The 13,403-nt window shown below is 71.4% G+C and overlaps 3 protein-coding genes across 3 annotated transcripts; 1 reads left to right on the forward strand and 2 right to left on the reverse strand.

Annotated features, from left to right (window-relative positions):
• Positions 1-120: 120 nt before the first annotated feature.
• Positions 121-3,410, reverse strand: LOC311424732 (uridylate-specific endoribonuclease C-like). Its single transcript, XM_084500112.1, has 6 exons — positions 3,184-3,410; positions 1,988-2,190; positions 1,790-1,906; positions 1,278-1,384; positions 691-833; positions 121-272 (listed from the first exon to the last, which is right to left on the reverse strand). The coding sequence occupies exons 1-6, from the start codon at positions 3,393-3,395 to the stop codon at positions 158-160; spliced, it is 897 nt and encodes a 298-aa protein (XP_084356238.1). The 5' UTR covers positions 3,396-3,410; the 3' UTR covers positions 121-157.
• Positions 3,411-4,900: 1,490 nt separating this feature from the next.
• TSPAN31 (tetraspanin 31) lies at positions 4,901-8,324 on the forward strand. Its single transcript, XM_084500197.1, has 6 exons — positions 4,901-5,065; positions 6,228-6,395; positions 6,635-6,715; positions 7,324-7,473; positions 7,569-7,700; positions 7,793-8,324. Exons 1-6 carry the CDS (start codon positions 5,003-5,005, stop codon positions 7,865-7,867), a joined length of 669 nt encoding a protein of 222 aa, XP_084356323.1. The 5' UTR covers positions 4,901-5,002; the 3' UTR covers positions 7,868-8,324.
• An 83-nt stretch (positions 8,325-8,407) lies between these two features.
• CDK4 (cyclin dependent kinase 4) lies at positions 8,408-12,517 on the reverse strand. The gene is made up of 8 exons (XM_084500190.1): positions 12,440-12,517; positions 11,327-11,558; positions 10,818-10,953; positions 10,545-10,712; positions 9,700-9,809; positions 9,426-9,476; positions 9,030-9,165; positions 8,408-8,942 (listed from the first exon to the last, which is right to left on the reverse strand). Exons 2-8 carry the CDS (start codon positions 11,542-11,544, stop codon positions 8,862-8,864), a joined length of 900 nt encoding a protein of 299 aa, XP_084356316.1. The 5' UTR covers positions 11,545-11,558; positions 12,440-12,517; the 3' UTR covers positions 8,408-8,861.
• Between the last annotated feature and the right edge of the window lie 886 nt (positions 12,518-13,403).

The following is a 13,403-nucleotide window of genomic DNA, read 5'->3' on the forward strand; positions in this document are numbered from 1 at the left end:
CCTGTTGGGGGGAGGGGAGGAAACTTCCCCCCCCCAGCCCTGTGGCTTCCTGCCACCGCCACGTGGCACCCATGGGACAGCCCCGGGGGTGGGGGTGGGGGGGGGAACGGGGACCCTGAGGCGGGGGCAAACTTGGGTTTATTTGGGGGGGGGGGGGTCAGGGGCTGAGGGGGTAGGAGGAGGCCACGAAGCGCTGCCCGTTCCCGTAGTAGGAGCTGGTCCAGGAGTAGGTCTGGATGGTGGCCGCTTTGCCCCCCAGCGTCACGTGGCACCTGGGGGGGGGGGGGACAGGCGGTGACAACGGGGCCACGCGGGACCCCCCCCCAGCACGGCAGGGCTGGTCCCACGCTGCCACCACCCCCCCCCCCGCCATCAACAGGTCCCCAGCGTGGGTGCCCCCCCCCCATCCGTGGGTCCCCTCTGAGGGTCCCCCCCCAATCTGTGGGTCCCCAGCGTGGCCCCCGTGCTGCCCACGTGTCCCCAAGCCCCCCCCCCAGCTGCAGGTCCCCAACATGGGACCCCCCCCAGCTGTGTGTCCCCAACGTGAGACCCCCCCCAGCTGCATCCCCCCACCGTGGGACCCCCCCCACCTACGTCCCCCCCCACCCCTGTCCCCACGCGGCTCCCCCCCCCCATGGACACGTCCCCTGGGCCCCCCCAGCGCCCCCTCCCCGTTCTGCCCCCCCTCACTCCTGGTCGGGCCGGGCCTTGTAGCACAGGGTGTACAGGGCCAGGTCGAACTCGGGGCTGGAGCCCATGAAGGTGGAGCCGATGCTCTTCAGGTGCCCGTCCCAGCGGTACTGCAGGGCCAGGATGTCGGGGAAGGTGTCCCACTGCGGGAAAGGGGGACACCGTGGGGACACGGGCACGGGGACACCGTGGGGACACCGTGGGGACATGCAGGGACCAGGGGCATGGCCCCAGGGAATGTCCCACTGCGGGCATGGGGACACCATGGGGACACCGTGGGGACACCATGGGACCAGGGGTATGGCTCTGGGGCACAGGGATGGGCATGGGGACACCGTGGGGACCAGGGATATGGCCCCAGGAAATGTCCCACTGTGGGCACGGGGACACATTGAGATCACAGGCACGGGGACATTATGGGATCACGGGCATGGGGACACGCAGGGACCATGGGTTGGGGACACCCAAGGACGGTCATGGGGTCTCTGGGGACAGTCACCGGGGGTGGGCGCAGAGGGATGGGGACACTGGGGACACTGGGAGGGGGGGGCCAGGCTGGGGGGGGGGGTCCAGGGGGCTGCACTCACGGGCCCGTCGTAGCTGTAGCTCAGGTAGTTGAGCTGCCCCAGCTTCTCCAGCCGGTAGAGCTGCACCCAGCTGTGGCAGCCCGACACCTTCCCCTTCTTGATCTCCCCTGGGTGCAGGGCAGGGGGTGGGCAGGGGGTCCCCGTCCCCGTCCCCGTCCCCGTCCCTGCCCCCGTCCCCGTCCCTGTCCCCGTCCCCATCCCCACGAGCTGCCCCCACTCCCCCTGCCCTCCAGTCCCACAAAACCACCCCCCAGCCCCATCCTCCCCGTGTCCCCCTGTGCCCCCAGCACCCCCCCCATGTCCCCCCAGCCCCCCCCCAGTGTCCCCCTGCCCCCCCATCCTCACATCCCCCTTGTCCCCCCATCCCACCACCTCCCCCCTCTCCGTGTCCCCCGTGTCCCCCCGGCCCCATTTCCCCACCCCCTCCCCGCGCCTCCCACCCCCTCCCCGTGTCCCCCACCCCCTCCCGGTGCCCCCCACCCCCTCCCCGTGCCCGTGCCCCCCCCCGGTACCGTGGAAGACGTGCTCAAACCCAGACGAGTCGAGGGCGCTGCCACCGGAGCGCGAGTAGAGCCCGAACCACATCTCCTCCAGGTCCTCCCGAAACGCAGCCTCCGAATCGTACAGCCCTGGGGGGGGGGGGACACAACCTCGGTGTTGTGGGGGGGGACACGGCCACCCTGAGCCCCCCTCCCCGGGTCCCTTTTTACCCTTCTCGAGGAAGAAGCTGCTGAGCGTGGCCATGACGGGGGTCTCCAGGACGGCGTCCAGGAACTCGGCCACCTCGCGCTGCTCCGCGCCCGTCACGGCCTCGCCGCTGCCCGTGGGCGCCACGAAGTTGTCCAGCAGGGCCAGCAGCCGGGAGAAGGTCGGCCGGGAGAACAGCGCGTCCTCCGCCACCCACAAGAACAGCCTGGGCACGGGGACGGGGACGTGGGACACGGGGATGGGGGACACGGGGACATGGGACACGGGGACAGGGATGGGGATGGGGACGGGATGTGGGGATGGGGCACGGGGATGGGACACGGGGACATGGGTCACAGGGACGGGGGACACGGGGACGGGGATGGGGCGCGGGGATGGGGCACGGGGATGGGATGGGGGACATGGGGACATGGGACACCAGGATGGGACATGGGGACATGGGACACAGGGACGTTGGACATGGGGATGTGGGACACGGGGACATGGGACACCAGGATGGGACGTGGGGATGTGGGACATGGGGACGGGGCATGGGGACATGGGACACAGGGACGGGGGACACGGGGATGGGGCATGGGAACATGGGACACAGGGATGGGGGACACGGGGACACGGGGATGTGGGACACGGGGATGGGGACGGGACACGGGGACAGGGCATGGGGACGTGGGACATGGGGGAAAGGAAGGGAAGGGACACGGGATGGGACACGGGGATGGGATGGGACATAGGGACAGGGATGAGATGTGGGACAGGACACAGGGACACAGGGACATGGGACAAGGGGACAGGGATGGGACACGGGGATGGGATAGAGGGATATGGGACATGGGGACAGGGGTGGGATATGGGGATGGGACATGGGGACGTGGGACACGGGTGGGAGACGGGGTGGGAATGGGGCATTGGGAAGGGGGTGGGAATTATTGGGAACAGGATGGGAAGAGGGCATTGGGAACGGGGTGGGAATGGGATGGAAATGGGGTGGAAATGGGGTGGAAATGGGATGGAAATTGGGTGGAAATGGGGTGGAAATGGGATGGAAATCGGGTGGAAATGGGGTGGAAATGGGGTGGAAATGGGATGGAAATGGGCCAGAAATGGGGCATTGGGAGCAGGGCATTGGGAAGGAGGTGGAAATGGGGTGGAAATGGGGTGGAAGCGGAGTGGAAGCGCCCCCCTCTCCCACCCCCCTCACTTCTCGGGGGCGTAGTCGTGCCCGGCCCCGCTCTGCCCGTCGGGGACGCGGTGCTGCAGGTTGAGGACGATGTCCCCGGGGGCGGCTCGGTGGCGGTCGCTGGCGTGGAGCCGCTCGGCCACGGCGCTCAGCTCCTGCGGCGACACCGAGAAGCCGCCGGCGGCCGCCAGCAAGGGCGGGAGGCACAGCAGCACCCGCAGCACCCCCCCCATGGCTGGGACCCCCCCCCCGGCACCCGGCGTCGCCCCCCTTTTATCCCCCCCAGGCCCTATCGGTGCCCCAAGGCCAGGAACGGGGTCACCGGGGTCGCCGGGGGGGGGGCTTGGCATGGGGTGGGGGCGCAGTGCCGAGGGATTTGGGGTGATTTCGGGTGGTTTGGGGACACCCAGCCATGGTACTGTGGGTGGGGTGGGGGGCCCTGTTCCCCCCCCTCCATCCCCCGTGGGGATGCTGGGGAGGGGGTGGCCCCCCCCCCAAAAAAAATTGCCCCTCCCCAGGAGCTGCCCCTTATCGGCGGGGCGGTTAATGTGTCAGGGAGCACATGCTGCCCCGCCAAGGCCTTCCCAGGGCTGGGGGGGGGCAGCCCCCCTCCCCCCCCCGACACCCCCCCCCTTTTTTACAGGGGTTATGTGGGGCTGGGGGGGGTCAGGGGGAGGAGTTGGAAAGGGGCTGGGGGTGATGGGGGGGGGATTAGGGGGGTTTTGGGGGGGGATGGGGGGAACCAGGGGGTGCCTGGAGACCTGGGGGGGGGGCAGGAAGGGGGGGCACAGCAGTGCCTTGGGGGACACAGGGGGTAGTGGGGGGGGGCTGGGGCTATGGGGGGGTAGCGGGGAAGGGGTGGCAATGGGGGGGGCATGGCAGAGCTTGGGGGGCGGGGGGGGCAGAGGCACCTGGGAGGTCTGGGAGGGGGTGAGGGGGGGTGGGAGGGGGGCGTGGGACAGCCTGGAGGGGCTCTGGGGGGGGCAGGGGGGGTTGTAGGGTGCCTATGGGGAGCGGGGGGGGGCGGATAGGAGGGATGGAGGAAGGGTAGGGGGGCTGGGGGGGCATTATAGGGGCAGGGGGGGCGTTATAGGGGGTTTGGGGGGGTTATAGGGGGTCGGGGGGGCGTTATAGGGGGTCGGGGGGGTTAAAAGGGGGTGTGGGGGCGTTATAGAGGGCCTAGGGGGAAATATTGAGTGCCTGGGGGGGGGTATAAGGGACCTGCAGGGGCGTTATAGGGGGGCGGGGGGGCGTTATAGGGGGGCTGGGAGGGATTATAGGGGGCTGGGGGGGGTTATAGGAGGCCAGGGGGGGTTACAGGGCGCTGGGGGGCGTTAAAAGGGGTCTAGGGGGTAATTATAGGGGGCCTGGGGGCGTTATAGGGGGGCGGGGGGCGTTATAAGGGGGGCTGGGGGGGGATGGAGGGGGCGGGGCCCCCCGCGGGTCACGTGACAGCGGCGGGGCCTGGGCGGGGCCATGGGGCCGGGGAGGACGCCCGAAGCCCCGCCCCCTGCCCGGCCTCCCGCCCCCTTCCCGCTCAGCCCCTCCCCCATCCGGGCACCCTCCCCGGCGGCGGCGTCAGCGCCGGCAGCGCGCATGCGCCCACCCTCCGGACTGGGAGAGTGGGGAGGGGGGGAAGTGCTCTTCCGCCCGGCTTTGCGCGGCGCGCAGGCGCGGTGCGGTGCGGTGCGGGGGGCGTGGCCGGGCGCGGCGCAGGCGCGGTGCGGCGGGCGCGGCGCGGGGCGCGGGGCCGGGATTTAAAGGGGCCGCAGCGGGCGGGAGGCGGCGGCGGCGGCGGCGGCCCCGGGACCGGGGGGGGGGCGTCGGGGGCGGCCCCACGATGGTTTGCGGAGGCTTCGCCTGCTCGCGGAACGCGCTCTGCGCGCTCAACGTGGTCTACGTGGTGAGCGGGGGGCGGGGGGGGCACCGGGAGGGCACCGGGAGGGGGGGGGGGAGGGGCGAACCGGGAAGGGGGAGGGGCGCCGGGGGTGGGGGAGGGGCAAACCGGGACCGGAGGGGGGAGGGGGGGGAAAGGGGGGGGGACGGGGGGGGGGGTCTCGGGGCCCCTCCGGGCCCGTGGGGGAGGGGTTGGGGGGGGGATGGGGGGGGGTTTATGGGGGTTTGGGGGGGGTGGGGGAGGGGCACCGGGACCCCCCCCGCAATGGGCCCGGTCCCCGGGTGCCCCCCCCCATAAAAAAAAATGTCCCCGGGGACCCCTCCCCCAGTGTCCTCCCCCCTCCCCCAAATGATGTCCCCGGGGACCCCTCCCCAAACTGCCCCCCCCAGGGTGATGGCCCCAAAGACCCCCCCCAAGCTGTGCCCCCCCCCCCAAAAACCAATGTCCCCAGGGCCCTGTCCCCCCCCCCCCCAAGCCCCCCCCAAAGCCCCCCCCCAGCAGGGCACATGGGTCCTGACCCCCCCCCAACACCATCCCCTGGGGTGGGGGTGTCCCCATGAGGGGGGGGGGGGGGTCCTGTCCCCCTGGGGATGAGGGGGGGCTGCTGGGGGGGGGGGGGGGGCTATTTTCCAGCGGGGGGGTCCCTGAGGCTGACGCTGTGTCCCCCCCCGCTGCTGGTGGCACTGGGGGGTCCCCTGGATGGGGGAGGGGTGTCCCTTGGGGGGGGGTCGTGTCTCCCTGGGGAGGGGGCTTCTGGGGGGGGGGTTATTTTTTTTTGGGGGGGGGGGGGCTGATGCTGTGTGTGCCCCCCCCAGCTGGTGGGGCTGCTGCTGGTGGCACTGGGGTGTCCCTTGGGGGGGGTGACATGTCCCTTTGGGGGGACGGGGGTGTCCCTTGGGGGGGTCGTGTCCCCCTGGGGAGGGGAGGGGGCTTCTGGGGGGGCTATTGGGGTATTTTGGGGTGGGGGGGCTGACTCTGTGCCCCCCCCCCAGCTGGTGGGGTCGCTGCTGGTGGCCGTGGGGTGTCCCTTGGGGGGGGTGACATGTCCCTTTGGGGGGAGGGGGGTGTCCTTTGGGGGTCTCCTGTCCCCCTGGGGAGGGGAGGGGGCTTCTGGGGGGGGTGTTATTTTTTTTGGGGTGGGGGGGCTGACTCTGTGCCCCCCCCCCAGCTGGTGGGGCTGCTGCTGGTGGCCGTGGCCGCCTGGGGCAAGGGCTTCGGGCTGGTGTCCAGCATCCACATCATCGGCGGCGTCATCGCCGTGGGCGTCTTCCTGCTGCTCATCGCCGTGGTGGGGCTGGTGGGGGCCGTGCACCACCACCAGGTCCTGCTCTTCTTCGTATCCTTCCCTCGGACCCCCCCCCCCAAAAAAAAATTAACCCCCCCCCAAAAAAAATAATCCTAAATCCCCTGGGGTAATGGTGAGGGGGGGGTACCCAGGGGTGGCGTTGGTTTTGGGGGGGTTGGAAAGGGTTGGGGGGGGTTTAGGGGGTTGGGGGGGCTGGCAGGGGGTGCCCCCCCCCCTCAATGGGACAAGCACATCTCGGTGCCCCCCCCTCCTTGACTGCCCCCCCCCAGTACATGATCATCCTGGGCCTCGTCTTCGTCTTCCAGTTCGGGGTCTCCTGCTCCTGCCTGGCCATCAACAGGAGCCGGCAGGTGAGGGGGGGGGGGGCACAATTTGGGGGTGTACACAGAATTTTTGGGGGTAGGGGGCACAATTTTGGGGAGGGGGGGGCACCAGCCCCTTGCCCCAACCCATGGCACCACCATGGGGACCTTGGAGAGGGGCTGGGGACCACCTCCGGGCGCTGTCCCCATGGGGAGGGGGAGGCACAATTTGGGGAGGGGGGGGGGGCACAATTTGGGGGAAGGGGGGGCACAATTTGGGGAGGGTGTACACACAATTTTTTTTTTGGGGGGGGGCACAATTTTGGGGACGGGGAGGGCACCAGTGTCCCTTGTCCCTGTGGGGACACCTTGGAGAGGGGCTGGGGGTCACCACCGGGCGCTGTCCCCATGGGGAGGGGGGGAGGCACAATTTGGGGAGGGGGGGGGCACAATTTAGCAAGGGGGGGACACAATATTTTTTTTGGGGGGGGAGCACCAGCCCCTTGCCCCAACCCCTGGCACCACCTTGGGGACCTCGGAGAGGGGCTGGGGGTCACCACCGGGCGCAGTCCCCATGGGTACCCCTATTGGAAAGGGGGTCAGATTTTTAACACGGGGGGGGGCTGCCCTTTTTTCTGTGCCCCCCCCGACCCCAGGAGGGGCTGTTCAGCTCGGCCTGGCCCCTGCTGAGCAACAAAACCAAGACGGAGCTGGAGGAGAGCCTGGACTGCTGCGGGCTGCTCAACAGCACGGCCGACCCCGGCGCCTTCCGCACCTTCCAGGCCGAGTTCAGCGCCTGCCCGGCGGTGAGTGTGGGAGGGGGGGGGGTCTGGGGGCTTTCTCAGTGCCCCCCCCTTGAAAAAAAAAATTTAAAATGTTCCTCGTAACCCCCCACACACAGAAGTGCAAGGCGCTGCTGGGCCGGGACCCCCGCGCCCCCCAGTGCCTGACGTGCGGCGAGAAGATGCTGCGGCACTCGGACGAGGCGCTGAAGATCCTGGGGGGGGTCGGGCTCTTCTTCAGCTTCACCGAGGTAAAAAGGGGGGGGTTTTGGGGTCCTGGGGGGGGGTCACGGCACGAGGGGACCCCCCCCCTCACCACCCCGTGTCCCCCCCCTCAATGCAGATCCTGGGAGTGTGGCTGGCCATGCGCTACCGCAACCAGAAGGACCCCCGGGCCAACCCCAGCGCCTTCTTGTAGGGGCTGTGGCCCCCCCAAAAAGCCTCGTGGCCCCCCCCCCAGCCCCTTATTGTCCCCCCCCCCAACCCTTTTGTCCCCCCCCCACGTCCCCGAGCCGCTGACCGGGCCCTGGGCGGCCGCATGAAGCCTCGGGCACGGGGCAGCCCCCGGACGGACTCACGGCCACGCCGCGGCTGGAGCTGGGCTCGTGGCCCCCCCCAAAACCGAGACCCCCCCCCCCCAGGACCCCCCCCCACCTCCCAGTTTGGCTGCCCCCCCCCCCCACCAAACTGGTGCATGCTGGTTATTTATACACTGGGACTGGGGACCCCCCCCCCCCACCCCGCTGCGTGGCCGTGGGGGGGTCACCGCGTGTCCCCTGGGGAGGGGGGGGCAGCGTGGTGTCATGTCCCATCCCCCCCCCCCAAAAAAAAAATATAAATAAAGGGTCAAATAAATAAACGCCCCCCCCCAGTCACTGTGCCTCTGGGTCTCCTGGGGGTTTGTCCCCCCCCCCCGTGTTGTGTCCCCCCCCCCCCACGGTGCACGAGAGCGGCTGGGTCACGGGAAAGGAGGTGGGGGCTGAGCCCCCCCCACCCCTTTATTAGAGAGGGGGGGGGGCGCCCAAATCCTCATCGGGCCCCCCCCCGCACGGCCTTGCACGAGGACCCCCCCCCCTTGCACGATTCCCCCCCCCCCCCGTGCGAGCAGAGCACCAGTGCAGAGGCCGGGATCCCCTGCACGCAGCTCGCACGAGGATTTTTGGGGGGGGGGGCTCCTTTTGCACGGGGGGGGGGGCACACCCTGCTGCACAAGGATTATTTTCGGGGGGGGGGGGGGGGCACCAGCACACGGCGCCGCACCCAGCCCCCTCCTCGTGCAAAGGGAGCCACGGCCCCCCCCGTACCCCCCCCCATTGTGTCCATCAGCACTTGGTGGCGGTGGGGGGGGGTCCCCAGCGGCGTGGCCCCCCCCTGAGAGTCCAGTCCTGTGCCCCCCCCCCCCCGGGGGGGGGCTACCCCTCGCCCTGCAGGTAGCGGTGCCGCAGCGCGTCGTAGGCTGAGATCCGCTTGTAGGGGTTGAAGGTCAGCATCTCCTGGGGGGGGGGGGACACACAAGGTCAGGGGGGGGGGTCTTGTTGTGTGCCCCCCCCCAAGGCTCGGTGCCCCCCCCCCCACCTCACCAGCAGCAGCTGCGCCCCCAGGGGCTCCATCTCGGGCACGAAGCCCTCCACGGGCTGGGGGGGGCGTGCGGTGAAGGCGCAGCGGGGCAGGGCCACGTCCAGCGGCCACTCGTCCTCCACGGGGAGCCCGATCAGGCTGGGGGGGGGGGCAGCGTTAGGGCTGGGTGCCCCCCCCAAAAAAAATCCCAGCCCCACAGCTGCCCCCACCCCCCCATCCCTAGGACCCCCCCCAGTCCCTCCTGGACCCCCCAGGACCCCTCACCCAGAGCTCAGGACCCCCCCAGCCTCATTTTTCAGCCCCCCCCCCCCATCTCCAAACCCTCCCCACACCCCCTCAAGGCCCCCCCCCAACCCAAGACCCCCTCCCCCCCCCTCCGGGACCCCCCCCCGACTCACTCGAAGATCTTGCCCAGCTGGTCGGCCTCTGAATTACCACAGAAAAGTGGCCTGGAGGGGGGGGGGGACACAACAAAAAGGGACATCACCGAGGTGGGGGGGGACAGAGACCCCCCCGTGGCCACTGACCCCCCCAGCACCACCCTGGGCAGGGTTGGTTGGAACCCACCAGGGTGTGACCGTGGCCACCAGCGGCTCCCCCCGCAGCCCCCCCAAGGTGGGACCAGGGGGACCGGACCCCCCCCCCCCCCCCGTGTCCCCCCCCCCCGCTCACTTCCTGCGGAACATCTCAGCGAAGATGCAGCCCACGCTCCACATGTCCACGGGGGTCGCGTAGGTCGACTGCAGCAGCACCTCGGGCGCCCGGTACCACAGCGTCACCACCTGCGGCGCACGGCTCAGACACCGCCACCGTGGCCACCACGGGACCCCCCCACGGCCACCGGACCCCCCCCACGGCCACCGGACCCCCCCCACGGCCACCCGGGACCCACAGCGTCACGGCCACCGCAGCCGTGGCCACCTGGGGTCCCCCCTCCCGGCTCCTTCTGCCCAACTTGGTGGCCACCCGCACCCGTGGGCACCCAACTTGGTGGCCACCTGGGCTTGGGCCACCCGGAGCTCCCAGGAGTTGTCCCCAGCCTGACCCGTGGCCACTTGGGACCTCGGGCTCGTGGCCACCCAGGACCCAGCCACCTGGGAGCCACGGCCACCAAGATTTGTGGCCACCAGGACCCGGAGTCCCTCGGCCTCGTGGCCAGCCCAACCCCACCCACGGCCACCAACACCCACGGCTGCTCAGGACCCTCCCTGCTGCTTGGCTTCCTGGCCAGCCCGGTGGCCACCCAACCCTGTGGCCACTGAATGTGGTCCTGGGGCCACCCAGGGGCTCCTTGGCTTTGTGGCCACCCCAACACACCCCGTAGTCACCCCAACATGCCCCGTGGCCACCCCAATATACCCTGTGACCACCCCATGGCCACCCCAACCCACCCGGTGGCCACCAGGACCCGCGACCACCCAGAACCCAGCCCCAGAGCATCGCGGCCACGAGGCCGTGGGACCCGCAGCCCCTTTTGGGGAGGGGTCCCGGCCCCCCCCACCCCCCAAATCACGCACCACGGGGGTGAGGGCCATCTGGCAGCTGTAGATGCGAGCCAGCCCGAAGTCGGCCAGCTTGACCTGGCCACTGCTGGTCACCAGGATGTTCTCGGGCTTGAGGTCGCGGTGCACGATGCAGTTGGAGTGCAGGAAGTCCAGGCCACGCAGGAACTGCCGCATCAGGTCCTGGGGACGGGGGGGGACAACACCCCCAAAACATCACCCTCAGCACCCCCGCCCCTCGCCGTGACCCCCCCCCCGACCCCGAGGATCCGTAGCCCCCGTGGCCACCTTGATGGTGTCGAGCGGTAGCCCGGGCGCGGGCGCTTTGTCCAGGTAGGTTTTCAGGTCCTGGTCCACGTGCTCGAACACCAGCGTCACCTTGGTCTCGCGCTCCGTGCGCGCCGTGGCACAGACGTCCATCAGCCTGCCGGGGGGGGGGCGGTGACACCGGGACCACCCCCACAATGTGGTGTCCCCCCCCCTCCAATGGTCCCCGTGTCCAGGAGGTGGCCCGGCCACAGCCACGGGGCAGGAGGTGGCCCCCATCCCCTGTCCCCCTTCCCCACAAAGGGACCACGGGGCGAACCCAGGGGCCACCCCCTGCCCCCTGTCCCCCCCCCAAAACCCCACAACCCCCCCCAAAACCAAGGGGACAGCACCCACCCCTCCTCCCCACGGCACCACGGCAGGACCCTGGGGGGGCCACCGACCCCTGGGGACGGAGCGGACCCCGTAACCGCCACCCGGGGAGGCTGGGGGGGGGGTTTGGTTTTTTTTTTTTTGGGGGGGGGGCTCACCGCACGATGTTGGGGTGGTCGAAGTGCTCGAGGCGCTTGAGCAGGGCGACCTCGCGCACGGTGCTGAGGGGGAGCCCGTTCTCGGTGGCCTGCACCCGCACGTTCTTCAGGGCCACGAAGCGGCCGCTGCGCAGGTCCCGCGCCTTGTACACGGTGCCGTAGGCGCCCACCCCGATCTCGGCCACCGGCTCGTACTGCGCCCGCGCCTCCTGCGCCATCCTGCGCCGCAGCCCTGCGCACACCCCCCCGGGACACCCCCCCGGTGACACCCAGGTACGTGGTCACCCCCTCCATGACACCCGGACACCCCCCCGGTGACACCCAGCACCCCCCGAGTGACACCCGGACACCCCCTTGGTGACACCCAGGTACATGGTCACCCCCCTCAGTGACACCCTGTGCACCCCCCCCTTGGTGACACCCGGACACCTGGTCACCCCCCCCCCCGGTGACACCCAGCACCCCTTTGGTGACACCTTGCCCACCCCCCTCAGTGCCACCCTGTGCACCCTCCCTTCGTGACCCCAGGCACACCCCTCGGTGACACCCAGCACCCCCCCCCCCGTGACACCTGGACACATGGTCACCCCCCTTGGTGACACCCTGACACCCAGCACCCCCCCCCTTTGGTGACACCCAGTGACACCCTGGACACTCCCCCTCGGTGGCACTCAGCACCCCCTCGGTGACACCCTGCCCACCCCCAGTGCCCCCCCCCCGGTGACACCTTGCACCCCCCCTTACTGACACCCAGCACCCCTCAGCGCCCCCCCCACATCGGGACCACCCCCCCAACACCCCCAGCCCCCCCCCAAACCCCACTGCCCTGTAACCACCGCCCCCCCCCAGCCCCCCATAACCCCCAGGACCCCCCGGCCCCCACCCCCAAACCACCCTCACCCCACGGGCCCCCCCCGTGCCCCCCCCAGCCCCCCCCAGCCCCCGGGACCCCCAAAGCAGCCCCCGCCCCCCCCAGGACCCCCCCCCAAGCCTCCCTTCTCCCCCCCTCCTTGCCCAGTACCCGGACCCGGGGGGGGGGTCTCGGTGGGGGGGTCCCGGAGGGGGGGTCCCGGGGGGGGGGGGGGGCGGCCACGTGCCGGGCCCGGGACTCACCGGGGGCAGCGCGCGGCTCGCGGGCCGGGCGGGGGGCGGGGCTGGAGGACCGGAACCAACGAGACTGCCGGCCGGAAGGGCCGGGGGGGGGTACGGGGGAGGGCAGGGGGACACGGACACGCGGGGAGCGGGGGGGTCACGGGGGGACACGGGGACCCCCGGGGGACCCCCGGGAGCGCAGCCCCCCCGCGGGGCCCGGAGGATCCCGGGGGACTCGGGGGGGGCCCCGCGGACACGAGTGGGGAAGGGGCTCGGGGGGCGCCCCCCTCCCCCCCCGTGGGAACCCCGCCGGGACCCCCCCGCCGGCCACGCCCCCTTTGTTCCCCAGGCCACGCCTCCCTACCCGTGAGCCACGCCCCCACCTCCGTGGCTCCGCCCCCATGCCTTAGCCACGCCCCCGCCCTGTCCGTGGTGCTGAAGCGGCCCCGCGGGACCCACGCGCGATCGTGTCTTGGGGGGGGGGGACGAGGACCCCAAGGGGGGGGGCAGGGCCCACGGGGGGAGCCGGGGCCACGCAGGGGGGGCCTCGTTGCCTCCCACCCACCCCCACGCGTGTCTCAGCTGCCCCCCCCAGCGGGCACACGCGCGTGGAAATGCCCCCCGCGGCCCCCCCCGGCCCCGTGTCCACGCTGTCCCCAGCCCCATGTCCCCCCCCCCCAGCTCACAGGGTGGGGGGGGTCCCGTGGGGCCACCCCCGCGTGGGGGCAGCGCTGAGCCCCCCCCCCCCCCCGTGTCAGTGTCACCGCGCTCGGCCGCGTTTGGCGTCAGGGGGGGTCCAGAGTCCCCCCCGCTGACGTCAGCCCCGTGCCCCCCCCCGGCCTGGTGGCACATTAACCCCACGGGGGGGTGAGGGGGGGACACGGACCCACGGTGCCGTGATCACAGCAGCCAGCGCGGGGCAGGGGACACCCCCGTCTGCCCCCCCCCGCTGTGACCCACAGGGGGCAGGGTTACACGGGGTGGG

This window comes from Aythya ferina (genome assembly GCF_964211825.1).
Source record: "Aythya ferina genome assembly, chromosome: 28".
NCBI lineage: Eukaryota > Metazoa > Chordata > Aves > Anseriformes > Anatidae > Aythya > Aythya ferina.

What these genes read in the sequence shown, in the direction of transcription:
- LOC311424732 (XM_084500112.1), bottom strand. Translation starts at nt 3,395, where the DNA reads ATGGGGGGGGTGCTGCGGGTGCTGCTGTGCCTCCCGCCCTTGCTGGCG. An exon ending in GCTACAGCTACGACGGGCCC is followed by an intron (nt 834 to 1,277) that starts GTGAGTGCAGCC and finishes CCTTTCCCGCAG; the next exon opens with TGGGACACCTTCCCCGACAT. An exon ending in AAGGCCCGGCCCGACCAGGA is followed by an intron (nt 273 to 690) that starts GTGAGGGGGGGC and finishes CCCCCCCCCCAG; the next exon opens with GTGCCACGTGACGCTGGGGG.
- TSPAN31 (XM_084500197.1), top strand. Translation starts at nt 5,003, where the DNA reads ATGGTTTGCGGAGGCTTCGCCTGCTCGCGGAACGCGCTCTGCGCGCTC. An exon ending in ACCAGGTCCTGCTCTTCTTC is followed by an intron (nt 6,396 to 6,634) that starts GTATCCTTCCCT and finishes GCCCCCCCCCAG; the next exon opens with TACATGATCATCCTGGGCCT. An exon ending in TCTTCTTCAGCTTCACCGAG is followed by an intron (nt 7,701 to 7,792) that starts GTAAAAAGGGGG and finishes CCCTCAATGCAG; the next exon opens with ATCCTGGGAGTGTGGCTGGC.
- CDK4 (XM_084500190.1), bottom strand. Translation starts at nt 11,544, where the DNA reads ATGGCGCAGGAGGCGCGGGCGCAGTACGAGCCGGTGGCCGAGATCGGG. An exon ending in GCTGAGATGTTCCGCAGGAA is followed by an intron (nt 9,477 to 9,699) that starts GTGAGCGGGGGG and finishes CCCCCCCTCCAG; the next exon opens with GCCACTTTTCTGTGGTAATT. An exon ending in TGGGGGCGCAGCTGCTGCTG is followed by an intron (nt 8,943 to 9,029) that starts GTGAGGTGGGGG and finishes CCCCCCCCCCAG; the next exon opens with GAGATGCTGACCTTCAACCC.